This window comes from Felis catus, chromosome D2 (genome assembly GCF_018350175.1).
Source record: "Felis catus isolate Fca126 chromosome D2, F.catus_Fca126_mat1.0, whole genome shotgun sequence".
Taxonomy (NCBI): domain Eukaryota; kingdom Metazoa; phylum Chordata; class Mammalia; order Carnivora; family Felidae; genus Felis; species Felis catus.
The window spans coordinates 55641743-55668845 of NC_058378.1; the positions used below are offsets into that span (position 1 = coordinate 55641743).

General features: G+C 46.4%; 1 protein-coding gene across 1 annotated transcript in view; it reads right to left on the bottom strand.

The window, feature by feature from the left end:
* TLL2 (tolloid like 2) overlaps positions 1-27103 on the bottom strand; it is a 128263-nt gene that overhangs the window by 89831 nt on the left and 11329 nt on the right. Inside the window, exon 2 of the mRNA XM_023240792.2 lies at positions 8999-9109. Coding sequence (XP_023096560.1) covers positions 8999-9109 — 111 coding nt within the window. The remainder of the gene's footprint in view (positions 1-8998; positions 9110-27103) is intronic.

Consider the following 27103-nt stretch of genomic DNA (forward strand, 5'->3'; position numbering starts at 1 on the left):
CAAGGGAGGTGATGGGGAGACCAAGTCTCCCTAACTCAAGGGGACAATGTCGGCAGTGATGCTGATGTCAGCAGCTATTTCTAGAAGCAATGGAGCATAGAGGCCAAAAGTAGGGCCTTTGACATCAGAGTTAAGTCCCAATCTTGGCTCTGCCTGTAATTGGTTGTGTTCATTACATACCTCTGAACATTACCTTTTATATCTTTGGCAACAGTACCCACCATATAGAAGTGTTGTGTGAAGGTTAAGTGAGATCACGTATTTAAAGTATGTGAGACCTACTCGGCCAACAGCAAATGCTAGCTAGTATTATTCTTTTTGTTGTTCTTAGAGAAGAATCAGCACCTAATCCATTTTCAGATCTCTCTCTGGCTAACTTCGTGATCCTGGAGTTTGACTCAGAATGACCAGGGAAGGCTAGGGAATTGGGTGGGTAGGGTCTAAACCCAAGGACCTGCTCAGATCACAGTGGTGCTGGCCCAGCTCCAGAGACCCCAGGGAGGTGCTGCAGAGTACGCACAGCAACAAAAAAGAATTTAGGGCATTTGGCAGTGTGGAGTCTGAGACAAAGAGGTGGGCCAGAGAGAAGAGAAGACAGAGGAGCCAGCACAGGTGTGGCCATGGTGGCTATTATTTATCAGGTGCTTCCCAGGTGTCAGACCCTGGCATAAATGCTTTACCTATCCCACTTCTCAATGCCCCTGCAAGACAGGCATTAATATCCTGTTTTACATATAGGGAACGAGTCACCCTGAATTCCCCAGCTAATCAATATGGAGCCAGAGAGGCGAACCCAGGCCTGCCTGACTCCATCATCCAAGCCTCTCTGCACTGCAGTCCTGCCGGGGCCCGGGTGTCCACATGAGGAGAACCTTTCCAAGAGTGAGGAAGCACTCAGAAAAGGGAGACCATGGACAAGAGCTTCATAACTTGGGATCCATGGAGTAGCTAAATCTCTTGAAATTCCAGGCAAAATTGTGTGTGTGCGTGCGTGTCCTTTTTTCTCAGAGAAGTGCTCACAATATTCATCAGACTCTCAAAGAGGTCTATGAACCCCAAAAATGTCAAGTACAATTTACTTAGAGAAAAGAGGTCACCAAGACCTTATTGTCTGGGCACTCCTTCCTCCAAAGCTCTGGAGGAGACAGTGGAGATGATGAGTAGATTGCTCTCTGACAGAAATATAAATCAAAACCACAATGAGATACCACCTTGCACTTGTCAGAATGGCTAACATTAACAACTCAGGCAACAACAGATGTTGGTGAGGATGCGGAGAAAGAGGATCTCTTTTGCATTGTTGGTGGCAATGCAAGCTGGGGCAGCCACTCTGGAAAACAGGATGGAGGTTCCTCAAAAAATTCAAAATAGAGCTATCCTACAACCCAGCAATTGCACTCCTAGGCATTTATCCAAGGGATACAGGTGTGCTGTTTCAAAGGGACACATGCACCCCGTGTTTAAAGCAGCACTATCAACAATAGCCAAAGTATGGAAAGAGCCCAAATGACCATCGACAGATGAATGGATAAAGAAGATGTGGTATACACATACAATGGAGTATTACTCGGCAATCAAAAAGAATGAAATCTTGCCATTTGCAACTACGTGGATGGAACTAGAGGGTATTGTGCTAAGTGAAATTAGTCAGAGAAAGACAAATATCATATGATTTCATTCATATGAAGAATTTAAGAGACAAAACAGACGAACATAAAGGAAGGGAAACAAAAATAATATAAAAACAGGGAGGGGGACAAAACATAAGAGACTCATAAATATGGAGAACAAACTGAGGGTTACTGGAGGGGTTGTGGGAAGGGGGATGGGCTAAATGGGTAAGGGGCACTAAGGAATCTACTCCTGAAATCATTGGGGCACTAGATGCTAACTAATTTGGATGTAAATTAAAAAAATAAAAAAATAATAAAAAAAAGATTGCTCCCTGACAGCCTCTTGTCCCTCTTCAGCTTTCTAAGTCAGTAGTGGCACCAGGAGCAGAGGCCACCAGATTTTGCTAAGACAGCATTTGGCATTGCATGATGCTAGGAGACAGACTTGAATCCAATTCACTGCCCTAGCAAGAGTTTAACCTGGCATTCATCCATTACTCAGAATATTGTCTCCTCTACAAGATGTCACAGGGAGCCACTCACTGCCCCACTTCTTATCTGGACACTCCCACATCCAATAAAGAAAATTAATGAGATGGTGAAGCCATGTCTACAAAGTTTAGGGAATGTCTCCACAGGAATGGAGGCTGAAAATCACAGCCTGTCGATGGGGCTGCTTAAAACAACCCCACCCACAAGCTCTCTCAAGAGCCTCGAAGCTAAAAATGTGTTGGGAGTAGAGACATGTTGGGTCTCCTTTGAGAGCTTCAAACCTTGGAAGGCAAGGAGAGAAAGAAACCCTGTGAACCCAGAAACTCTATGAGCCCAGAAAGCCTCAGAGTACATGTGGGCATCTCATGGGTATGCATGGGTATGCATTAGCCTTGGATGCCTAATTGTGCCCCTTGATGCCCAATGGCCTTTGCACCCCCTCTTTTCTCTGGCCTGAAACACCAGAGTTTAAATCTACAGAACGATAACATGTACCACTAAGTCTAGGAGCTGAAGGGTCTGCCAGGTGGGTGGGCCCTCAGGGTTCAGAGAGGAGGCCCAGAGAGGGGAGGCAAGTTATCCAAACCCATGTTTCACTCCTGCTGTTTCATTCTTTTGAAGTCAGGGGCTCAAACTGCTGGGCTCATGCAGACACTCACACAGATGGCAGGGGTTTAGGAACCGAGGATTTAGAGGAAGGATGGTTTCTTAAATAGAGCTGGACATGGCCCAGTGGCTCAGAATAGACAAGGCGGGAACATCAGCTTCCATCAGAGCCAATAAGTCATCACAACCATTTCCCCTTTCCGAGTCCTCCTTACAAAGACCAAGAAATCAGATCCACTATCCGGATGGAGATAATGCAAGGCGATACTTCCTCTCCAGGTTCCCAGATATTTGTGAAGATGAGAATGTGCAACACTGGCTCCCTGGGAAGATACAAACAAATAAAAGTCCAAAACATCAACCACACTGCCCTCCACCTTGTGTGGTTAGCAGAAGAGGTGTCTCGGAACTCAGAAACGGGGCCATCAGGCTTGCACCATCACATGGAAGAAGATGCAGGAGGGCCAGAGAGTGTGTGTGTCCCGCTAAGTACTTCCTTCAGTACACAGCTAATCCGATTAGCAGCTTTAGGAAACTCTGCAATGTTAATTCAAGGGTCCCATTCATGGAACAGCTTGGCCCATGCCTGCTCAGAGCTCCCATTCTTCTTTCTGCAAATGAAATGCACACAGAAGGACTTTCTCTCCCTGCAGAATGCACTCTTGCCTCCTTGCCCCGCACACATCCAAGATGCTGCTGCCGCTTCCTCCGGCAGCTCCCGTGGCAGGGGCAGGGGCCTGTCTGAAAACGGCGAGAAAATAGAACTCTTTCAATCCCAAGCACAACACGGGCTGATTTTAACAGCACTGTCAACCCAGGTGGCCTCCCAAACTGGCGGCCATGCCCAGTCACGAAAGCACACCAGTTGGAGGGCCCTGGAGGAGTCACTGGCTTTCTCAGGGCCTTCCTTTCTTTCTCTGCAGAAAGAGGGGTAGAGGGCATAGCTGGGACAGAGGCTGAAAGGAGGGAAACAGGGGGCTTGTGCAGACAATGTCATTATGTTTGGCTGGAGGACCAGGAGAGGGAAGGGGGCTGGATACACAGGTGGTAGACAGAGTGTGGAGGGCCCAGACGAAGGTCAGACTAAGGAATGTTTCTGCTGGGTGACAGGGAGCCACGAAGGGTCTTCAGCACTGCAGTTGTGTTAATTTCCTGGGACTGCTATAACAAACTACCACAAAGTGTATGGCTTAAGACAGCAGAAATCCATTCCCTCCCAGTCCCGGAGGCTAGAAGCCTGAAGTCAAGGTGTTGGCCGAGCCGTGCTCCCTCTGCAGGCTCTAGGGAAGAATCCTGCCTCGCCTCTGGCTAACGGGTGACAGCTCTGTGGTGCTCCCTGGCCTGTAGATGCTTCACTCCGGTCTCTGCGGTCCTCTTCACACGGCCTCCTCTGCGTCTGTGTGCTCCCCTCCTCTTATAAAGACGCCAGTCACTGCATTTAGCTCTCATCCCAAGACCCTTAATTAATTACGTCTGCAAGTCCTCTGTTTCCAAATAAGGTCACATTCTGAGATTCCACGTAGACATGAGTTTGGGGGACCATTGTTTGGTGGTTTCAAGGTCAGGGCCAGGAAGATCACCTGGAAGCAGGATGGGGAAGGAGGGACTAGAGGCAGGGAGACTGACTGCTTTAAGCAAACAGCGAGGGGGCTCCCGGCTGGGGGTCCCAGGGTCCTCAGCAGCTCTCTTCTGTGGCCAGTGCAGCACTCTCATTGGGCTCCTAAACCAACCCAGGCACAAGGTCTTTGCTCACCCTTTGGCCCATAGAGGCTCCAGCCTACCTTCCAAGTGATGGCAAAGGAATGATTGATTCCACGCACCTCTGCTGCTCTCTGTTCCTTCTGACTGGCAACACGGCCGACAGGTGGGTGCAGGGGAGGACACCTGGAGGTACAAGGGAGGACTCCCTGGCCTGGGAGTTGGGAAGCCTGGTTCCGACCCCGGTTCTGCCACTCACTGAATTTAGGACACTGGGCACATCTAGAGAATGAGGCCAACTTGGTCACTTCTAGGGCAAAGATACGGTTTCATTCTGTAGCCAAGAGAACAGCTCCAAACTCACAGGATGAACCAGGGAAAGAAGCCTTCTGGGGTTACACTGCAAGGTTCTGAACCCTCCCTGCTCTGATCCCCTCCAGGGATTCAGCGCCCCCTCCCCTCAAAACTCCTTCCCTCCCCTAAAACACAGGAACACTAACCAATGCTTGGAAATGAAATAACCTAAATCTAAGAATACATCTTTTTGCACATTTGGAAGCAGGAAGACGGAGTAAAAGTGTGGTTCCTTTTTATTTAGTTAGTTTTTTAATCAAAGCAAATGTTTAAGGATCTATGCACAAAGTTGTTCACAGCCTCATTGTTTCTAATAGGAAAAAATTACCAGAAAAAAGAGGGAAACAATCTTCATGCCCATCTGTACAGGATTAGCTTGATGAATTGTGGCAGAGTTGCACATTAAATGTGATTAGACCACAATGTACCGCATGAAAAGATGTCTGTGAGGTGGTGTTAAATGAAATACACAGGCTGCACAAGACGGTGTTGAGAAAAATCCTTTCTATGTTTTAAAAATACCTATATGCACATGGCCTGAGCCTGGCAAGGCTGGAAGTAATCCAGCAAACTGATAACAGCACGGATCCCTGGAGCTGAGAGAACAGGAGATTTTTACTTTCTATTTTCTATAATTTTGAGCTATTGGACTTTTTTTTTTTTCCCAAACAACTGGCAGTATTGGTTTAATCAGCAAAAACAATAAAAAGTATTCCCATTCTGAAAATAAAACAACTATTCTAGATAGTTGCAAAGTACTATTGGCCCGCAGAGAAAAGTGATCAGGATAAAAATCACTTTCCCATAAAAACACACAGAAAAAAAAAAAAATTCCAAGCTTGGGAAGGAGGAAACACTAGGTAGGTACATGTTTCAAAGGCCTCAAACCCAAGCTGCAAGTTCCCTCCGGTACATTGTAAAGTTTCCCCACTCTCCATTTTAGCCCTACACCCTCCAGATCAGTGGGCTTTCTGTAAATACTATTCCTACTAACAATGAAGAGGTGGCAGATTTGATATTTATTGAGCTCTTATTATTAGCCAGGCACTGTGCTAAGCACTTCATACATATTCTTTTTGTCCTTGCAGCATTACTATTCCTATTTTATAGATGAAGAAACTGAGACCCAGCTCAAAAATCCAAGCCCAGATGGTCTGACCCCAAAGCCCATGACTGTAGTCGGTGCTTTAACCATCTGTCAGGAAGCAAAGCCCTATTGGAGCTCTTGATCGTCTAAATCCCTAGGAGATGGTTCCAGGATCTGCTGATCTCCACAGGCCTCTTCCTTCTTCCTCTCTCACCCATGTTGACCAGTGCCTTCTAGGTACAAGGGACTGGGCCACCTTCAAGGGATCTGAAGGCAAATTTGATGTGGACTCTACTTCTCTGAGTTCACAGGGAAGAAGGAAAGAGAAGATCCAAGTTCTTAGACCAGGAGGCTGACCATGCTGGCCTTGGGGAGTGCTGTGAGAGAGGTGAAGGCAGGGCTTCCAGGCTTCCCTGCACTGAGCATCGTAGGCAACCTTCCAGGCAGGCAACTCTCCAGGAGCTGGCCCACATGGTGGCTGGCCACTCCCAGACTCTCTCTGGGGTCTCCCACTCACATCTGCCAAGGCTGGACCCCCACGCTGTGCCATGGCAGGTCCCCCCAGGACCACAGAGGATCACTGATAGGGGTGACCTTGAGCACTTGTGTTCGTGGACAAGCATCAAGTAACTGCTGTGCTGGCCCAGAGTGTGTGAGAAGGGTCCCCAAGCCAAACAGCTCCAGCTCCAGGGTCCTCCTGGATCTTGCATGGTCACCGCTCCTACTTTCCAAGTCAGTATGTACCACACAGAGTGTGCATTGGTGCAAGCACTTTGGAAAACAGACGGTATCTACTAAAGCTTACGTACCACGAGACCCAGCAATCCCACTCGTGCTTGCCCCGTGGGTACCAGTGCTTGCGTCCATCCTAACATACGTCTAAGAATGTCAGCAGCAGCTTTACGGATCACAGCCCAAAACTGTGACCTGTCTAAATGTCTGTCAACAGAAGGATGACTTCACTAGCATTCGGTCACACAAGAGAATACCACACGCAACAACGAGAGACAAACTGCTTCACGCAACAAGGTCAAAAAGCTGAGTGAAATAAGACAGACACAAACAACGCATGCTGTGTGACTCTATTTATGCAGGTACAATAAGTCCGTGTGACAGAGGCCAGGAGAGTGGGATGGGTACTGACTGGGAGGGGGCATGAGGGAGCGTCCATGGCTCTGGAAATGTTCCATGCCTTGGTCTGGGTGGCGTTTATGTGGACATATGTAAAAGTTCACAATCCTGTGTATTTGAGACATGTGAATTTACTATTTTTAAGCAATATTGCAAAAAGAAGTTTAAAAAATTTTAACCACACAGAGATGACAATGAGGTCAACTTCTCTAGGCCTCCAGGTAAGAACTGGTTAGTTGCAGTGGTAGAATTATGGAGATGCTTCCTTTTGTGAGAGCCCGATTAAGGTTGTGTATATTGGTGTGAAAAATAATTTGGTTTGTAAAAGCCCATTTAAAATTCAAACAGATGGGGATCCTGGGTCCCCTCCTCCCCCAGCCCCTGGCAGGAGCTTGGACTTGGCCAGTCCCAGTAGTTGCTCATATTTGAGCCATGGGAGTTGCCCCCTTACTCTGGGCACATTTCTACTCACCCCTCTGACAGGCATCCTCACCATCTACCCTGGCCACCCTTTCCAGGAGCATCTGTCTACCACAGCCTACCCCAAAGAGCCACACTCCAGGGACTCACACCTTACCGCTGTTCCCAGAGTAGAGATAAGCCCTCTCATACTCCCCACATGGCTTCCCCACTGCCTGAAATGTCTCTTTTCAATTCTTGACTTCAGGAACTCATACTCATCCTTCAAGACATAATGCAAGAGTTCCCATTCCCACAATGCCTTTCCCGGCTCAGCTGGGTAGGCTTCCTCCCCTCACTCTTGTCTCTTCCCACTGCTCTTGGTTCGTCAGAGCACTTGCCGTGAGGAACCGCCCTTCATCTATTTATCTGACAGCCTCATTCCACTAGACTGGGAGCACCTCAGTGATCATATCTGCCATTGCCTGAGAACTTGCTATGTACCAGGCACCAGGCTGGTGCATTACCCTGGACTCCATCCTCCCAACCCCCTATGGAGTGAGTGCCGGTTTCATCCCCATTTTGCAGATAGGAAAAGTGAGCCTTGGAGATGTTGGACAGCTTGTCCAAGTCTAAACCCTGTCTGCCTGGCATGAATGGTTTCCTTGAAAGCAGGAGTCACATCTTACTCCTCTTTTTCCAGCACTGCATTTGGCCATGGCAGGTGCCTCCCGAAAAGGGTACAAAACTTCAGTTATACAAGATAAGTAAGTTCTGAAGATCTGCCATACCACACTGGGCCCATAGTTTATAATACAGTTTGTACACTTAAAAATTTGTCAAGGGAGTAAACCCCTTGGTTCTTACCACAGTAAGTGTTAAAAAGTCTCAAGAGAAAGGAAAGAGGGTGGGAGGAGGGGCTGCAAGTAGCAGAGGTCGTTTGGCAACAGGCACGTGTGAGCCCTGGTCACCAAATAGCAAGCCATCGTGAGCCACACTGGCCCATTAGCCTCACAGCACAGCCTCCCCTTCTGCTGCTTTTCAGAATGGGGATTCCCCGGAGCTGAGGCATCTGAGCCCAATGGGCAGGGTGACTGAGAACTCAAGACACAGTCCCCCTACTATTCACCCCAGGGTGGAGGCAAGGAGGGAGAAGAGTACCAACGTCAGAAGCCCCATCGTATTTCCTGGTTTGTCTGCAAAAGAAGAGCACAGCACCCCATGGGCAAACATCTCCCCCCAGTGCTAAGCATTAGGAGCATCATCAACAAACATGCCCTAAATGGAGCCCATGCAGTAATTCTCTCCAGTCTGGGAAGTGCTGGACCCTGAGGCCAAAGTCCTGAGAAGCCACACTGAGCTCAAGTCTGAACCCTCTGAGCTGGAGTCTGAACCTTCAGATAAAGAGGCAAATGGATGTTCTCTTACAAGGATCAGCAGATCGGAGGCTCTGGCTCCATAGCCTGTAGGGCAGAAAGAGCGTCCCTCTGGTTTTCCACAAACAGGTGTGCATGGGACTGACAGGTCAGATACTGACGTCTCATGGTCCACACCTACCCTTGCTGGAGTCCCTGACCCCTCTCCCCAGAGAAAGAGAAGTAGGGGACACAGTACTTACCTGTGCTATGTCCCCCTTCCTCTACTGACTGCTTGATCCAGTCTCTGGCTTTGTCAATATGAAATAACTTCAGGTCCTCTTCGTCCAAGGCAATGTCTCCCCAAAAGACAGCTGGGAAGAAAAAAAAAAACCATAAATGGGTCCATTTAAGCTGGAGATCAAGAAAAAAAATGGATTTATGAATGTTTCAGAGGACATTGGACGTTGGATGGAAAACTCTAGAAATGAAAGTCCGTCCAATCAAATTTCTCCCTGAACCCAACACATAGGGCTGGCAGAGACAGAGGAATGACATGTAATAATTTTGTGTAATAAAGTCCTAGGACTGGGGTCAACCACCTTGAAGATCAAAGGCCTAGGTCTGTAAAGTATTTTTTTAATGTTTATTTATTTATTTTGAGAGAGAGAGAGAGTGAACAGTGAACAGAGAGAGAGTGAACAGAGGAATGACATGTAATAATTCTGTGTATTAAAGTCCTAGGACTGGGGTCAACCACCTTAAAGATCAAAGGCCTAGGTCTGTAAAGTATTTTTTTAATGTTTATTTATTTATTTATTTAGAGAGAGAGAGTGAACAGGAGTGAACAGGCAGAGAGAGAGAGAGAGAGAGAGAGAGAGAGAGAGAATCTCAAGCAGGCTCCACGCTGTTAACGTGAGCCTGACATGGGGCTTGATCTCATGAACCATGAGATCATGACCTGAGCAGAAATCGAGAGTCAGACACTTAACCAACTGAGCCATACAGGCACCCCCTAGAAATGAAGTCCATCCAATCAGATCTTTCCCTGAACCTAACACATGGGGCTGGTAGAGACAGAGGAATAACACATAATAATTCTGTGTATCAAAGCCACAGGGCCAGGGCCAACCACCATGAAGATCAAAGGCCTAGGTCTATAAGGTATTTTAAAAGGACACCCTGTCTTACTCTAGCTGTGAACAGCTCTGGGCAAAACTACCACATAGAGGCAGCTGTTTCTTTCTTTGCCAGAGTCTCCAGGATATTAAAAAAAAAAAAAAAAAAAAAAAAAGCATAATGTGGTAAATGATACTACTGTTCACAATATTTGCTGCCTTTCCCTGGGGAAGATTATCTGTCTCTGTCCCATTAATGTTAGGACTGGCCACTTCACCTGCTCTGACTAATTAAATGTGAGAGGAAGCTTTAAGAGTTAGTGCATGATTCACATGTCCTCTTTTCCTTTTACCAAGAGACAAGCAACATTCCAGAATGCGGTGACTCTATCACCCTGGGTTCTAGAGTAAATATGATGTGGAGCAGAGATATGGCTGATCAGGATGGATACGTGGCATGAATAAGGAGGATAAAAACTGCTATTTTTATAAGTCTCTGAGATTTGGGGCTATTTGTTACCAGAGCACAATATCTTCATCCTGACTAATACAGAAATTGCTATCAGAAGTAGTGTTCTACTGTAACAAAAATAAATTGTGTTTGGGCACAAGGCAGTGGATGTCAAGGAAACTGTTAATTAAGGCTGGAAGGAGGTGATGTATGTTATGCAGTGATAAGGTACCTGGTAAAAATATTGCCTGCATTAACTTGGAAGGCAGATGATAAACTGAATGAACTATGGCTTTGAGTGGAGAGATGGAGAGTCAGAATGTTAATAGCATGCTTTGGTTGCTATTAGCTGCATTTGATAAGAAAGAAAAGAGTTTTATAGAGAATTAGGCAATTTATAGTGGAATGAAAAGGAATAGGGAGAGTGCAGAAATTGAGGGAAGACCCAACCTATTCTCATTACTAATCAATGAAAGGAAAACTGAGAAGGCCTTTGAGTAACAAAGGCTAATTCAAACTCAGCTTTGTGGTGTAGAGAAATGGGAACCCTCATCCATTGCTAGGTGGAATATAAGATAGTATACTACCTGTAGAAAAATCATTTGGCAATTTCCTAAAAACTTAAACATAATCTTATCAAAAGACCCAGAAATTCTACTCCTAGGGAAACTTCCCAAGAGAAATGAAAACATATGTCCACACAAAGACATAAATTCAAATGTTTATAGCAACCTTATTCATCAATGGCTCCAAACTTGAAAACAACATAAATGTCTATTGCCTGTGGAGCAGATCAACAAAAAGTGACATACATATAAAATGGAAAACTATTCAGCAATTAAAAAGAACAAACTATTGACACATGCTACAACATGTATGAAGTTCAAAAACATCTAGCTAAGTGAAAAAAGCTAGATGCAAAAGATGATTCCATTTATCCTGAATGTCTAGAAAAGGCTAATTTACAGAGTCAGAAAAGTGATCGCTAAGGTTGGGGTCAGGATGGGGACTTGACTATAAATGGGTATGAGGGAACTTTTCCAGGCGGTGGAAATGTTCCATAATTTAATGGTGGTGATGGTTGCACAACTATGAACTTACTAAAATCATTGAATTGTACACTTACAATGGGTAATTGTACAGTATGTAAATATACCTGAAGAAATTGGTGTGAGACAAAAAAAGAACTCAACTCTATAGCGAGGGCCAGTCTAGATGGTGCCCAGTACATTCTTGCAGTGTGAGAAGCATGGTTCGGTACAGGAGACCAAAAGTGTGGTTCCCTCACAGAGGCCTCATAAGTGCAAGGTGCCAGCCATTACGCCGGACAGAGAGGCATGTCTAGGAAATGACTGTGGTGTGGCTATGGCATGTGGAGCTGAATCAAATAGGAAGACAGCTCACATTTCAGAAAAGTATTGTGCCCAAAACGCCCACTAGTATGGCCTGCAAAAGACCTCAACTGTTTGAGATTTAAAATGAACCCTAGTGATCCTTGGGCCCCCAACCTTCTATGGGGAAGGAAGTAGGCTGAAAATGATGTCCTCTTCAGATAGTGCAATAAGAATAATGAAACAGAAAAGACAGGCCTCCCTGAGTGGGGCCATAGAAGGCCATGGAGGAGAATGACTGGAGAACTACTCTCAGGAGGTGGGATCAAGGCCCTCCTCTGGGGAGCACACATGGGGAAGACACCTCTTTTCCTGCCACTGCATCCTATTCCATCTCAGGAACCAGAGAAGAGCAAGGCACGAAGATGTCAGTTTCAAAAACAGCAATAGTTCAGGGAACAGCAAAGAGTGCTGTGATTGATTAGTGATGTCTGCCATGGCGAGTGTAGGAGTAGCAACCATCAGGGATATATTGGCCCTTCCTGCTTTCATCTTTAGGAAGATCTTTAGGAAGAGAATCATCTTTCATCTTTCATCTTTAGGAAGAGAATCAGGGTAATACTGTCACAGAAAATAAACCAGAAGTTTGGGTAAAAGCAACTGCTCTTCCTAGAAATTTAAAAGAATAAGTTGAAAAGTGTTCCCAAATAAAATAAGATACTGTAATAACACATAAGGTCAACAATACCACTGGATCAACAATGGATCAACAATACCACTATACAGCTGTGCAATAGAACTTTCTGCAATGGTGGAAAAGTTCTATATCTGAGCTTTTCAATAACCACATGTGGTTACTGGGCACTTGAAATGTGGCTAATGTAATTGAGGAACGGAGTTTTACATTTTATTTTATTTTAATTAATTTAAATTTAAATTGCTACATGTGGCTAATGGCTATCTTACGAATATAAATAATATAAAATAAAATTTTATATAATGATATAAATAAAATAATAAATTATATTTAAAATAGCAAAGAGCACCACATTTCTAGAAATAACCTTGATACAAAAGTGTGATACTATGTCAAGAATGTAAAATTCTACTAAAAGCTATAAAAAGTGACTGACATGAAAAGAAAGACATGCTATGTTGATTTTTTTTCAAATTAATGTGTAGGTTTATTATGCTTCAATCAAAGTCTCAATGGTTTTCTTATTATGATAAGGTGGTATTAAAGTTCATCTGCATAATTAGGTGATAACAGTCAAGAAAGAGCACTAAGGGAGGACGGGCCTCATCAGACATCAAAATATGTTTTAAAGCTACAACAACCCTGCAACATGGAATAGTCCAGAAGTGATCTCTAGTCTATATAAGAAAATTCATATATAAGGAAATCTCACAAATTTGTGGAAAGAGGGGGACTAAACTATGAATTATGTATAGACAAATGGGTTAGCTATTTGAGGACCTTACACTATACACCAAAATAGATTCCAAATAAATAAAAAAAATATTGGGGCACCTGGGTGGCTCAGTCGGTTAAGTGTCCAACTTCAGCCCATAACATGATCCTGCAGTTTGTGAGTTCGAGGCCCGCGTCGGGCTCTGTGCTGACAGCTCAGAGCCTGGAGCCTGCTTCGGACTCTGTGTCTCCCTCTCTCTCTGTCCCTCTCCTGCTCATGCTCTGTCTCTCTCTCTCAAAAATAAACATTAAAAAATTTTTTTAATATGAAAATTTAAGAATTAAGTCAACAAGTTGGCTGAACAATAGTTAGAAGCAAATGAGCTAAGTCTATGCATTCAAAACACACAGCTTTTGAATTCTTACCAAAAGGCAAAACATGGCCCATGGCCATCTCCTAAGAGAAGCTCTCTGAGGATTCCTACCACCTGGGGAAAGTTTCCCTCACCAACTCTGGCTACTCTTAAGTGTAATCTGCAGACGAGCAGCAGCATTGTTGTCTTGGAGCTCGACAGAAATACGAGATCACAGAGTCCACACCAGACCTGCTGAATCAGAAGCTGCATGTGAACAAGATTCCCATGAACGTGTGCACACTAAAGTCTGAGAAGCACTGACCCAAGGCACCAGAGGTTGCCTCACTCAACCATGTCCCTGGGGGCACAGGCTCCCCTGCACCTCTCTTAGGCTTGTCCTGGCTATAATGAAGAGGTCAAGCAGGGTAATCTTTCACAGAAATGTTGAACTTGAATGGAGAGGCCAGAGGAAACATCTAAAATGCCCACCGGTGGAAATACCATCTGCTCCAGTCCTGGCTGAGCCCACTGGAACTCCAACCTGCAATTTAGGGAGTTGTCACAAGGTGGTGGTGTTTTGTTACGAAGCTCTGGCCAGTAACTATGTCAGGAATAGATCATGAAATACAATAGGAAAAATGCTTTCCAGAAATCAAAAATAGAAATCTTTAAAGGAGTCAGATGCAATTTTAAAGTTTTTATATAAGAAACTTGCAAATATAAAAGACTACTTTCGAAGAAATACTTTCTAATGATCAGTGAGTGATGTGCTGATGATTAACAATTGGCTAAGGGGAGGGGAGAGCCCTGATTTGGCGCGTTTGCTGATTTCCCTGGTGTAAACACTCCCACCCTGGCTGATTTCAGAGTTACAGAACATGGAATTGGGAAAAGGAGCATACAATGGGTTCTCACAAGCTTCAGGTGAGAGCCAGCTCCGGCACACTACTGTGATGAGTATCTGTAAAGTTATATTATGCTCCCCATCTGATCCCATGTGTATGCCTGACCCTCAAGGCTGCAAAAGATGACCATGAGCCAGCCTTGCCTTGCAGGAAAAGGCTCCCATTAAGGAGTCTCACAGCATCCTGTCCTGCCTGCCTTTTCCCATCTACAACAGAAGCATTTGGCACTCTGTCTCAGGTATCAGGCCAAATGCATTCTACACATCAACCTCAAATAAAGGCCCAGAGAGGAGTTAGGATTTGGTCAAGGCCATGCAAGCAGGAAAAGGCTTCAGAGATGTTTTAAGTTAACTGAGGCCTCCCTGATTCCCAAGTCAGAACTCTTGCCAACAAAGCCAAGTCTTCCCAAAGTTTTACATTTTAAAAGTTTTTCTTTATATTTTTATTTATTTTTGGGAGAGAGGGACAGAGCATGAGCAGGGGAGGGGCAGAGAGAGAGGGAGACAGAATCCAAAGCAAGCTCCAGTCTCGGAACAGTCTCTGTCAGCACAGAGTCCGACACGGGGCTTAAACCTTCAAATTGTGAGATCATGACCTGAGCCGAAGTCGGGGGCTCCACTGACTGAGCCACCCAGGTGCCACCCAAAGTTTTAAATTCTAATAAGAAATGTTGCATTAAACAGCTTCCCTTACTGCAGGACTTCTCAGAGGCTTTACAATCCTAACAAATGTCACGAACCTCCAAGAGAAAGAGAATGCAGCCTTTCCCAATGTGGTTTGCCCTGGCATCTCTTTTCACTGAATCCTGTCCTAAGGAACACCTTTTGGAGACTGTTGCACCACTCAGCATTCCTCCAGGAATTATAGACTCTGAGGCCTAGGAGGGGCCCTACTGGTCGTCGGGTCCAACCCACCAACTGATGCCTGAATGGCCTCTTCTCACACACTTCCAGTGACACAGAACCCATGCCCTCCCAATGCATCCTCCTTTATCTTGGATCAGCCCTCTTTTTCTCCCAAATCTGATGTTTTAGTTCTTCTCCCAGGAGCAAGGCACTGAAGAGAAAGGGATTGATCATTCTTGAGCACCAGCCGGATGCCAAGCTCCTATGCTCCTCTAACCCTGCCAATGGCAACTCCACACAATACACAGCATCATTTTTCAGATGAGAAAAGCAGGCTCAGGAGGTAAGGCCATCTGCCCTGGGCCACCTCTCAAGTCCACTCTCAACTGCCATCCATCTTTGCCTCGCAATGATCCACGTGCTCAGGGAGGGAGGCCTACAGAGGAGTGACTGATGTAGTTGTGGGGGTGCAATCAGGAGAAGTACAATCAGGAGAAGCCTCACAGAGTGGGTGACACTGGAGGAGCAGGAGTCTGTCGAGTGGGCAACGAGAGGAAAGGGCATGTGACCGACGGAGCAGTGTAAGCAAAGGCACTGTGGTGAGAAGCAGCAAGGCGCTGTCAGGACAGGGACAGAAGGGGCCCCATGTGGGGGGGCCCAGTTGACGCAGGGGACCCGTGTGTGTGGACCGCCAAGGACAGCAAGAACAAGGTAGAACGTGAGGCCACAGGAACCAAGGGAAGGCTCGGACACTAGGAGCAGAGCCCGGGGCGGTTAGAACACCCACGGTGTGGGAGGCCACAAGGAGTCCCTCAGTTTGGTACAGCCCCTCACAGTCCCCTGCACCTGTTGTCCCCACCACTCACCCCAGCCCCCAGCTCAGCGCCTGCAGAGCATTTGCATAAATGAACAAGTGAGTGAAGGCATGCTCCTCTTTGAAGTCACAGGGGACAGCAGGGCAAGAACCGGTCAGCCCCGTGTTATGGGGGAAGTAAGACCTAGGGGAGTTAATGACCAGCCCACGTTTACAGCCTATGAGAAGTGGGTGGGGCTTGAAATCAGACCTTTTGGCTCTAAACTTGGAGCTCAGTTCACTGCCTGGCACAGGACCCAGTTTCTCGAATTGGGACTCCAGGTGGGGGCTGAACTCATGGTCAGCTCTGTTCCCAGAGGAGCTACTCGCAAGGGTGCTTGGAGGGGTCAGAGTGCAGGAGGGGACGGCCAGGGGGTCCCGAACACCCTTTCCTACCCCAGATTCTGAAAGTCTGGTTGGGGGGACCCTGGGGTGTTAAGTGGCCCTTGGTTTGGGGGTCACAGAGCTGGGAAGCCCGTGAGACAGGCAGAAGCCCAGCCAGTCAGAGGGAGACCCCTTTGACTCTGCCGTCACCCTCTGTCACCAACCACACTCTCCCCAGGACTCTGTTTCCTGGCACCCAGGGAGAAGGAAGACAGGCGGGGGCGGCGGGGGGCTGACATTGCTTGAGGATACCTCCAACTATTTCCCAGTCTATCCTGGCAACAGGCCCCACCCTGGGTCTCACGCCAAAACCCACGGAGACCTTGATCTCTCCCATGAGAATGACCTCCAACAGGTACTTACCTCCACTTCTCTTCTCTCCCCTCCCCCAACCAGGCTATGGCCTCACCTTCACATCTACACTTTCAACTTGGGCCTGTGCTGAGAGGTGGTTTATATTTCAATCAGCTTCCCTCGTATGGACCTCATCACAAATATTCCACAGTAAAGCTGCATCTCAGGACACGACAGCCCAGATTAAAGCACTATGGAGCCACAGGCTTCAGCTGTACTGAGGAAGAGGGAGCGTGGATGCTGTGTGTGACATTGGACAGACAACTTTCCCCTCTGGTGGCATTTTCTTCACCCGTACAAGGAGACAGCTGAACCGGCTCAGTGCTTCCCAAGTCATGGTCCACAAACCACTTGGGTTCCAAATGTCTAAGGAGTGTCTTGCTGTGATGATCCCCCAGCTCCAACCCAGACCTGATGAAGTCAGAATCTCCAGAGACAGAACCCAGGAATGTGCGTTTTAAATTCATGCCCCGCCCCCACACAGGTGACTCATGCTCACTGAAGTCTGGAGACCAGTAGAGTCTGTGGCCTCTGAGGTCCTCCAGCTCTGATGTTTGATTTCCCTACAATTTCTGTTTGAGAAATAGAGGGTATCTACCCACCCAGGGCCTGCCCTTTGTCATCCCAATGACAAGCCACGAAGGAAGGATCTCACTAGTGCTCCGTAAGGGTCGCCTAGAGAGAAGCCGAGATTTTCAGAGGAACTAAATACGACGCATTCTATAACCATCGGAATTCCCCCCGGGAAACAAGGCCAGAGGCGGAAGAACAGTTACAGGGAAATCCTACCCAGAGACACATTTAGTTCACTCCAAGTTTCCAGCAGAGGGATTGAACAGGTTTAAAGCAGTTTTCTGTGAATCTTTGTCAAGGGAGTGTATGTACAAACAAACAGGGAGGGGTATTTTTTTTTTTTTTTAGTAAAAAGTTAATCGGCTTAAAGTGTGCAACTAAATAAGCAAAGCTTACATTAAAGTGACCCACAGAGAAAGGACCCCATGGAAAGAAAGTTCTAGGAAATACAATATGGCCTCTATGTTCTTTTGTAGTTTCACACTATAAATATTCATGGGGCGGTGTTAATGGGGTCCACAGCTCTATGCAACCACAATAGTTTTTTTGTTTATTCTCAGGACCATGAACTTTGAAACCATGAACCTAAATTTCAGGACTCTGCATTCAGGCGCGTTTGCAGAGCACGAGGGGAGAGGTTCGGGCTCTCGGAGGACAGAGGAGAGGAAGCGGGGCGAGATGTGAATCACGCCTCCTGGATCTTTTGGTTGAGATTAAAGAGTAAGGTCTGTTTAGTATGGGAGGCCTCCTGTCTCAGGGTCTCCAGCTGCTCCAGCCTGGGGAAATGGCCCTCGCAAGGGACAGATAGCTTAGTTACTCAACATATGGCAGAAAGGAGTGGGGAGCTGGAAATATTTTAATTGGATCAGATTTGTGGCAAGTTTCACATTCTTTATAAACTAGTCTGAATCATGGAATTCCTAAGCTGGAGAGAGTTTAAAAGTCATCTAAGCAATGCCCTTCTTTTCCTGGTGAGGAAACTGAGGTCCAGGAAGGTTAAATGATGTGCTCGAAATAGGTGCTCTTTCCCTACACCAGGGATGGCAAATATGAGACAGGCACGTGTTCCCCTCCACCCACGGCGATATCCCTAATCGCGGTCCTCCTGTCTATCAAACATGGACACTGCCTCCAAGTCCATCCCAACACAGTGCTGCAGAGGGCCAGCATAAATTCATAGAAATGGCACATGAGCTGGGGCCTATGTGCCATGACACCCTACACCATGCTGGCAACGTTCATAACCTATTATTCATTTGCTCTAGCTAAAGGTTTCCTACTCAAAGCCACTTACGGTCTGAACTCAGCAGTCTGAGACTGCACACCAGAAACACAGCAAGGCCTTAGAATCCAGAGGACTCCACGTTAAAGATCAGTCAGGACCGAGGAGAGCACCACATACAGCCGCCTATGACAGAGCAACTGGGCTCTGAAAGCTGCTGATTCCAACTCAAGAGAGTTCTGCCTTGGTTGACACCATCCTATTTTACAGATGAGCCAAGGGAGTCCTCCTAGTGCCTGGGCGGGTGGCCGCCTTGCTCAAGGCAGATATGGCCTCCCGCCTCACCTCTTCATCTACATCACAATATGGCTGTATCAGTGCATATCAGAGCCACGCCACATCTTGGCTTTCCAAGCTGGACTCGCTTGGCTTAAGAAATACCCATGCAGCTATTTCCCAGAAAGAAAGGATTACCCACTAGATTGGCAAGAGCAGGCAGGTAGGCCATACTTGCAAGGTTATCTAAGTCTTTATAGCTCAAAATAGGTTTCATCTTACATACCATGCCCACTCAGTTGGTGATGTTTCTTTGAGCGCTGTGAGGTGACTTCTTGGACCCATAGAAAAAATGATCCATTAGCCATGTCTCCCTTTGGCGTGGGGGAGGAGTGGCATCAGAGTGCCACACATTGGCCATTTACATATGTATTTTTAAAGATACTAAAAGTATTCCCATCCATGTGAAAGAATATCTGCAGCAAGGCCTGAGCTGTGATTAAAGTTATTCTTTCTGTACTTCCTCTCCACCCTCTCTGCCCTGCTCTGTGCCCGGGAAGGCTGATCCTATGGACTACATCCGCCACGACCCCTGTTCTCTGGCTTCTTGTGGTACTCAAGCAGGAGGAACCCTGGCAGATGAGATGGAAGGGGAGCGAGAGACACAGGCCTTTCTTCCCATCTTTTTCCTTCCTTTGGTGCTGTCTCTCATAGCAGGTGCATCCCTCGGCCACTTCCCCTCCTGCTCGGTTCCAGCTCCAACAGCACTGCTCCTTCCCTGTCCCTTCAGCCACAGGTGGCCACAGGGTCGCGTCTGGGTGCCTCATGCTTTTCTTTGTTCCTTAACCCTGCCTCTGTAAGTAGTCTCTTCATGAAGGTCTCTTCACTCGAAACATCTAGGGTAAAGTCTGTTTCCTGCTGGGACCCTGCCTCACATCGCTGTGCTAAGAAAATCCTTCCGTTATGTTATTTCCATAGCTAAACAGGACAGTGGCATTCAGACTAGTAAGGTGATTGGCTACTTTGGCCTAAGAGAACACTTTTCACCGCTTAATTCCAGCAGAATGTGACCCACTGCTGTCTCACACTTGCTATGTTCCCACAGCCTGAGCTCACAGGCCTCCACTCAGTATTGGAGAGAAGGGTGCAGTTTAGGTCCTTAAAGCCAGAGCTTCTTGGGCTATAATTTTGTATCTTATGTGCCTGATTCCAGGACCAGGCATATCTCATAAGCCCTAATATCTCCACTGTGGAATGAACTTGCATAGAGCCACAAGTTACCAGCACAATTATGCAGGACTCATTCTGAAGACAAAGGCCCCCTGGAGACCCCAAGTAGTGCAGAGATTGGAAAGAAAGATACGCTGGGCAGAGGGTAGAGAGACCTGGCACCCACCTCCAGGCCACAGCTGCCGGTAGCTGTCCGTGTGACCTTGGACAAGTTACTGCCCCTCCCAGGCCCTCAGGGTTCTCACAGGAAACGTGAAAAACTTAGAATAAACAATCCCAATGGTTCCTTCCAGTTCTAACATTCTACCAGATTTTACTCTAAGAGCTTACCTTGTGTATCTGGCTAATGTTCAATAATGGAAATGAACTTATCATCATTTTGACTAAATTTTCTTCATAAAGGTCTAGCAAGTTTAGTCTATCGTGGCAGAAATTGCTTATTGTCCACCAATACCTTTTCTCACTTCTTCCATAATAATGGAACCTCTGATTTTCAGTTCCAGGCCTTCCAGAAGAAATATCCCCCAGACTCCATATAGCTATCTGTGGCCCCGTGACCAATAAGATAAAGCCAAAGTGGCAAATGGCATCTCCTGGGAAACTTTTTCTCCTACATCCTTTGTGCCTTTTTCTTTTCCATGTCTTCCATGTCTAGACTGTGTGTGTGATGGTTTGAGCTCTGGCTACCATCTTGGGCCAGGAGGACAGGGCCTCAACCTCGGAAGAATGGACGGGCAAGTTGTAAAAAGACTGCATCCCGGAGCATTTTCTGGAGCAGAGGCCATATTGGCCCTGCACTGCGGAACCTCCAGACTTTGATGCGACGAAGAAACTTCTGGCTTGTTTAACCAGTGTTCCAGCTACCAATATATTGTTTCTCAGCTGTAAATCTACCCTTTCTTCTCATGCTTTGTGATCCTGGAGTTGCACCCTGGAAACATTCCTCCTTTGCCAGCTGGCACGACAATCGGCTTTATCAGTAGAGGGCACTAGAGGGAGAGAGCAAGAGGAAGGGATTTTTCTTCCTAGGCCAGTGGCCTCATCTTTCTTGTTCCTATGGAGCGGTTGCCAGCGGTGTTCAGGAGACTCACTCATGCCCACCCTTCAGAGTTTTGCCCGAACTCCAATGGGCGATTCCTCACTCATCAGTCTTTTCTTGTGGCTCCTCAGTGAATTTCTCCAACCTCCACTGGACCAGGGCCACATTCTCTCCTATGAAATTACACATTTTGTCTGGGTGAGTGGGTGGGGGTGCACTTTCTCTGAAGTTTACTCCTAGTAATTACTCCCCACGTCTACTGGTTCTGTTTTCCTTAGAATTCTCCAGTAACCACTTCCCTTTTGCTAGTTCATAATCCTTTATATTAAATTTTTGAATTACTTCTCAAATTACTGGTATGATTTTAGTCTCCCAACCGGACCTTGATGGACATAGCCAATTAATGTTGGGTCCACTACTAGCAAATTCAAAAGCTTAGATGGTACAGCCATGCAAACATCACCACGGACAAAGGGAATGATATGGTACAGAATAAACTTTCTGCTTTTTACAAATCTTCTCCCCCCAAATTATTTGTGACAAACATGACAGATAAAAGGTTGAAATTCCTAAAATCTAAGTTTCTACAAAAATGCTAAAAAAAATGACCATCCAATTAGCAAAATGAGCATGAATAAAAGAAAAAAAAAACTCAGAAGAGGAAAAAAAACAGGAAATAAACACAGCATAAACAAGAAATGCACATAGCAAAAGAAATGCAAACGGCCAAAATCAATTGTTAAAGGTTCAACATCATTTGAAAAGGAAATATAATTAACAATATAAACACAAATTGGAGAAATGCAAATCATTTTCTTATCAAACCAGCAAAGATTTTTAAAGATTTAAAACTAGAATACAGAAAGTTAACCTTAGTGGAAGTTCAAAGGAATTAAAAAAAAACCTTAAAGGGCAATTTGAAAAGAAGAATCAGAAGCTCTAAAAGCATCTACAGTTTCGCCTCGGCAATTCTACCTGTGGGGATTTTTTTTTTTTTTTTTTTTCTAAAGAAATCACGTTAGGAGCGCCTGGGTGGCTCAGTCAGTTGAGCGCCCGACTTCGGCTCAGGTCATGATCTCACGGTTTGTGGGTTTGAGCCTCGCATCGAGCTCTGTGCTGACAGCTTGGAGCCTGGAGCCCGCTTCGGATTCTGTGTCTCCCTCTTTCTCTGTCCCTCCCCCGCTCACACTCTGTGTCTCAAAAATGAATAAACTTTAAAAAACATTAAAAAAAAAAAAAGAAATCACGTTAAATGTACATAAAAACCTAGCAACAAGGATGACTCCAGCATCACTGTTTATAAAAGCAGAAGAAAAGATTGGGGAAAATCTCTATGTCCAACAAAAGGGGATTGACGAAACAAATTATGATGCATCTATACAGTGATGTACAGAACAATTTAAATTGACATGTATTACAGAAGCAGCTTTATTATCACGGAAAGAAGTTCATGGTGCTAAGTGAAAATGAAATACCAGCAGGTTCAAAGCAGTATGTACAGCATTTAAAGAAAAAAAACATTATAAACATGTATGAGAATTTCTTTGGAAGAATATACAATAAAAGGTTAACAATTACTTCCAGGCCATGGAATTACCGGAAATTTTTACTCTTGCTTGCTCCTTATATTTTCTAAATGTTCTCCAGTGGATGTGTATTAGCTGTGTAATTAAGAAAACTGCTTTACGTTAAAAACAAAACAAAACAAAACAAAAAACTCCCTTTCCTGCACATCTCAAGGATACCCCAATGTTTACTGAGCATGCCTTGATGAACTCATTCATGTGTCAGCTCTGATTGTGAGACGCAGCTCAGCTTGGGGCTTCTCCCACACACAGATCTATGATCTCCCTCCCATCTTCCCTTCCTTTTCATTCCTGAGGTCACGGCCCAAGTCCGGTCCTTAGGCTCCTAGGCCTAGAGCTCCTGATTGTCCTCCTACTTCCTGCTTCTACAGACCCTAAGCATATATGTCTTCACTGTAAGAGTGCTCTGCTCGAAAAACATCAATAGCTCCCCATTTTTCAAGGGACATGCTTCAAATGTCTCAGTTTGATATTCACTGTTCCAAGCTTCTTTCAGTCTTATGTCTACTGCTCTGAAAAGCAAACCAGAATAATCACCCAGCTCCAGATACATCAACAGCATTCCTGCTGCCTCACCAGGACTCAAGTTGTTCTACCTTATGTGCCCTCCACTGCACCCACCTCCTTCAAATCCCATCTATCCTTCTAGGCTTACTAGGAGGAAGCCTTCTTTGATTTTTTTTTTTTTTTATGGTGATTGCTACCTTTTCCAAATCCCTATGGTATCTCATTTGCTCAGATTCTCATTTGGCAAATACCGCTTGAGCACCCACCATGTGCCAGGCACTGCGCTGACGACCTGGAAATCAAAGGAGTCTAGTTTCTATGCCTTAGAGCTCATTGTCTCATATGGAGACAGACAAGGAGCAAATAATCACACCAGTGACTACACCCAGTAACAGATGGTAAAAGGTACCATGTAGGGAACCAAAGGTGATGAGAGATTTAAGAGATGAGATCTGATCGAGATCAGGGCCTGGGAAGCCCTTGGAGGGTCAGGGATGGGGGGAATGACACGTAAGCTGAGGGTCGTAAGCAGATCTGATTTTGTAAACATGATCAAACATGAGTTTCAAAAAGATCACTCTGCCTACAATGTGGAAAAGAGACTGCAGGAAGGAAGCTGGGCAGCAGGGGCATGGGTTCAGGCCCTGTCGCAACAGCGCAGCTGGAAGCCCACCTTAGACCAGAAGGTGGCAATGGAGATGGCAGGGACGTGTATCAGCAGGGCTTGGGTTGGACTGCATGAGAGAGGAGGGGAAAGACGGGCATCCAGGATGGTGCCAGAGCTTCTGGGTGAAGCACTTGGGTGGACTCTGGTACCACATGGTACCTGCCTCCAGGGGGCTCAGCCCCAGGGAGCAATGTGAGTCCAGGGTGAGAGGATGGGAAACCAGCACCAGCTCCATGGGGAGAACTGACCCAGGGACGTGAAAAGGTTTTAGGGCGGAAGGTAGCCTGCTCCTGTGGGAAACTGGACTCACACAGGACTCACATCAACTCAAGGCCAGTAACCCAGGTGGGAGGAAGAGGAGGAGGCTTGGTGCAAATTGCAGGATGAGCCGACAGATAAGTGGCCCAGCTGGCGGAGCGGGCAAAGGCTCAGGTCTGAACGTCAACACTCAAGTGCTCGTGCAGGCGAGCTTGAGAATATTTATTGGTAATTGACAGAAGTGGTTAGAGGGTGGCGTGATCACAGATAGGTCTGTAACCAATCAGCAGGAAAGCTCGGTTCCTGTTGCTATGTTTGCATCCAGGCAGAACTGTATTATGAGCAGGCTAAGAGGATACCATGAGAAACCTGCTTATATGCATTTGGTTTATCTGTCATCCTCCCTCTGCTTCATGGATGAGAGCAAGCGAGCTGTGGAGCAATAAATTATCACTCGCCACATGCTATGGATCCCAAGAGAACTCTTTGCAGCCCTGAGAGGGAGAGATAAGCCTACACAGGCCACGGAGAGATTGTCACTTCTGGGGAAATTCTTAAATGGGGAACAGTAACATGAGTAATAGTAATCACAGCAAGGAGAAGAACTAACAATAACTGCTCACAAAACACTTCTGTTCGCTGCCTCATTTAATCCTCAAACAAACCTACATGATGGGCTTTCATATCAGTCCCATTTTCCAAATAAGGAAGCCGAGGCTCAGAGAGGTAAAGAACTTAGTCAAAACCACACAAATAATGAGGACAGAGGCAGGCTTCGTGACATGGGCTGACCGATGCCAAAAACAGTGTCTTAAACATGATGGTTCACTGACCTGCTCTGCGACCCGGATGGCCACTCACCCAAAGCCTCCTTGGGAAACATGGGCCATCTAAGTCCTCTCCCTCGGGTGAGGAGAGTGGCTGGGCCCATCATCTTCAACCGACCTGACACCATGCACTGCCCTGGGCCTTCAGGGAAACGGATGGAGGAACAGAGAGGGACAGATGCCTTGTACCATTCTCCCCTGTGCTTTGGGACTCAGGGTACTTTGAAGGCCAGAACTGTCTCATCTTTGTTGGAGTCCCAGCCAAGGATAGAGAGAAAGGTAGAGAGAAGGTGGTGGGCTATGGTGCTCTGGGGAACAAGTGCACCAACGTGACCTTTAGACCAGGCAGCACAGAGGTGCTTGTTGACTGTGTGGAAGGGTTCAGGAGAAGGGGAGCAGCTCCAGGTTTGGAGCGGCCATGTGCTTAGAGAAGACAACAGGAGTGGGAGGCCCTGGCCCCACCGCTTACAAGTTCAATGTTCCATGTAGGCCCCAGCCCAGCCTCTCCGGCTGTGTAGCACCCAGACCACATCTCCCAACGCCCACAGGATCATAAGAGCCCAGATCATCTTCTGTGAGTGCTCAGATCATCTCCTGGCAGTTTGAGAGACCAATGGAGAGAGGAGAGGGAAAAGAGCTTTGAAAACCATCAGGTATGGATGGTCCAAAGTTCTAAGGCAATGTTGTAACCACTGTGAAGATTAATATAATTGTAGTTCTCCTCTTGAAAAGCACGGTGAGAGATAAGAAGGCAAAAGTTTGGGGATCCATGAAGTTACATCCTCTATTCAGATTGCTTGAGCAGGTGTTCATGACAGAAGGACTGTGCCACCATCAAGTGTGATGTGGTCCCAAATCCTGCTTGCTACTTGAAATCAGGAAGAATGAATGCTTTTAGAAAGAAGAGTGGCCAGAGAGAGCCATTGGCTGAATGGGGGCTCCAGCCAATACCATTCACCAATCTCTAAGCAGTCAGGGGCGGACTTCTCAGTGGGGCCTAGACACCTGGTTGGCTTGCAGGGCATGAAACCACACCCCACTCCTAACATCAGGGAAGCCAATGACCTTCATGGCAGATTTGTTTTCAGACCAAGGTTTTTGGATATGGAGGAACTATCAGCATCAGCATCATCAGGAAACGTAAAGCTCTGGAAACATCGTTGTCTGGCATCAGTTGTTCAAATACTTGGTTTCCTACCACTTGGAAACCTTGCTAAATTTCTGTGGGATGATAGTAATAAAAACAATCTTTACTGAATATTTGCCATGTTCCAGGCACTATTCTAAGGCTTTGTCTATATTAACACATGTAATCTTCATAATAACCCTATGTGGTAGATATTAGTATCCACAGTTTATAACAAGGAAATTGGGGTCTAGAGGGCTTAAGAAGTTGCATAGGGTGCCACAGGCATTAAGTGGTATAGCTAGGATCTAAACCCAGGCAGTTTGTCTCTCGAGTCTGCTCTCTCATAGCATGGAAGGTGGTACTATTCACATGACTCAATTTAATCCACACACTTTTTGCACATGGCAGGCTCTCCGGGGCCACAGAATTACTGTAATATTTCATATTTATTGAATGGCTCCATTTGCTAAGCACAGTATTGAGTGCCTTTTTTATAACAACAAGCCTGCAAAATAGGAGTTTGTATTAACCGCGTTATAGAGACGACGAATACAAGGCTTTAAAGACCATGAGACTTGCCCAAGGTTTCACAGCTATTAAGTGACAGAGATGAGAAGGAAAATCTAAGTCAGCCTGTCTCCAAAGCTTGGGTGCAGAACCAACAGGCTGGGGTGTCGTGAGAGTGGCTGGAGAAGCAGTGAGAAGCGACGGTCCCAAAGTGACCGCAGGAGGTGCTACTGAATGCTGCTGACCTTTCTACACCCAGCTTCCATCAGCAGCATCTTCTTGCTGAGGAGGCCATGCCCAGCCCTGAGCCGGACGCTCCCAAGGACAGGGCTAGGTCCAACTGACACTTAGATCACCATGCCCAGTGCATGGCCCTGTGCTTGGTGGGCGCCCTGCAGATCTGGGGCTGCTGCAAATGGCTCCGTGGTTCAACTACTGCTCTGCTCCTCCTCTCTGTCTCACTGGACAGAGGATTAAAGGGCACGCTCCCAACACATATTGCCATTCCAGAAGAGGGTGTGAGACACCGATCACTGTAC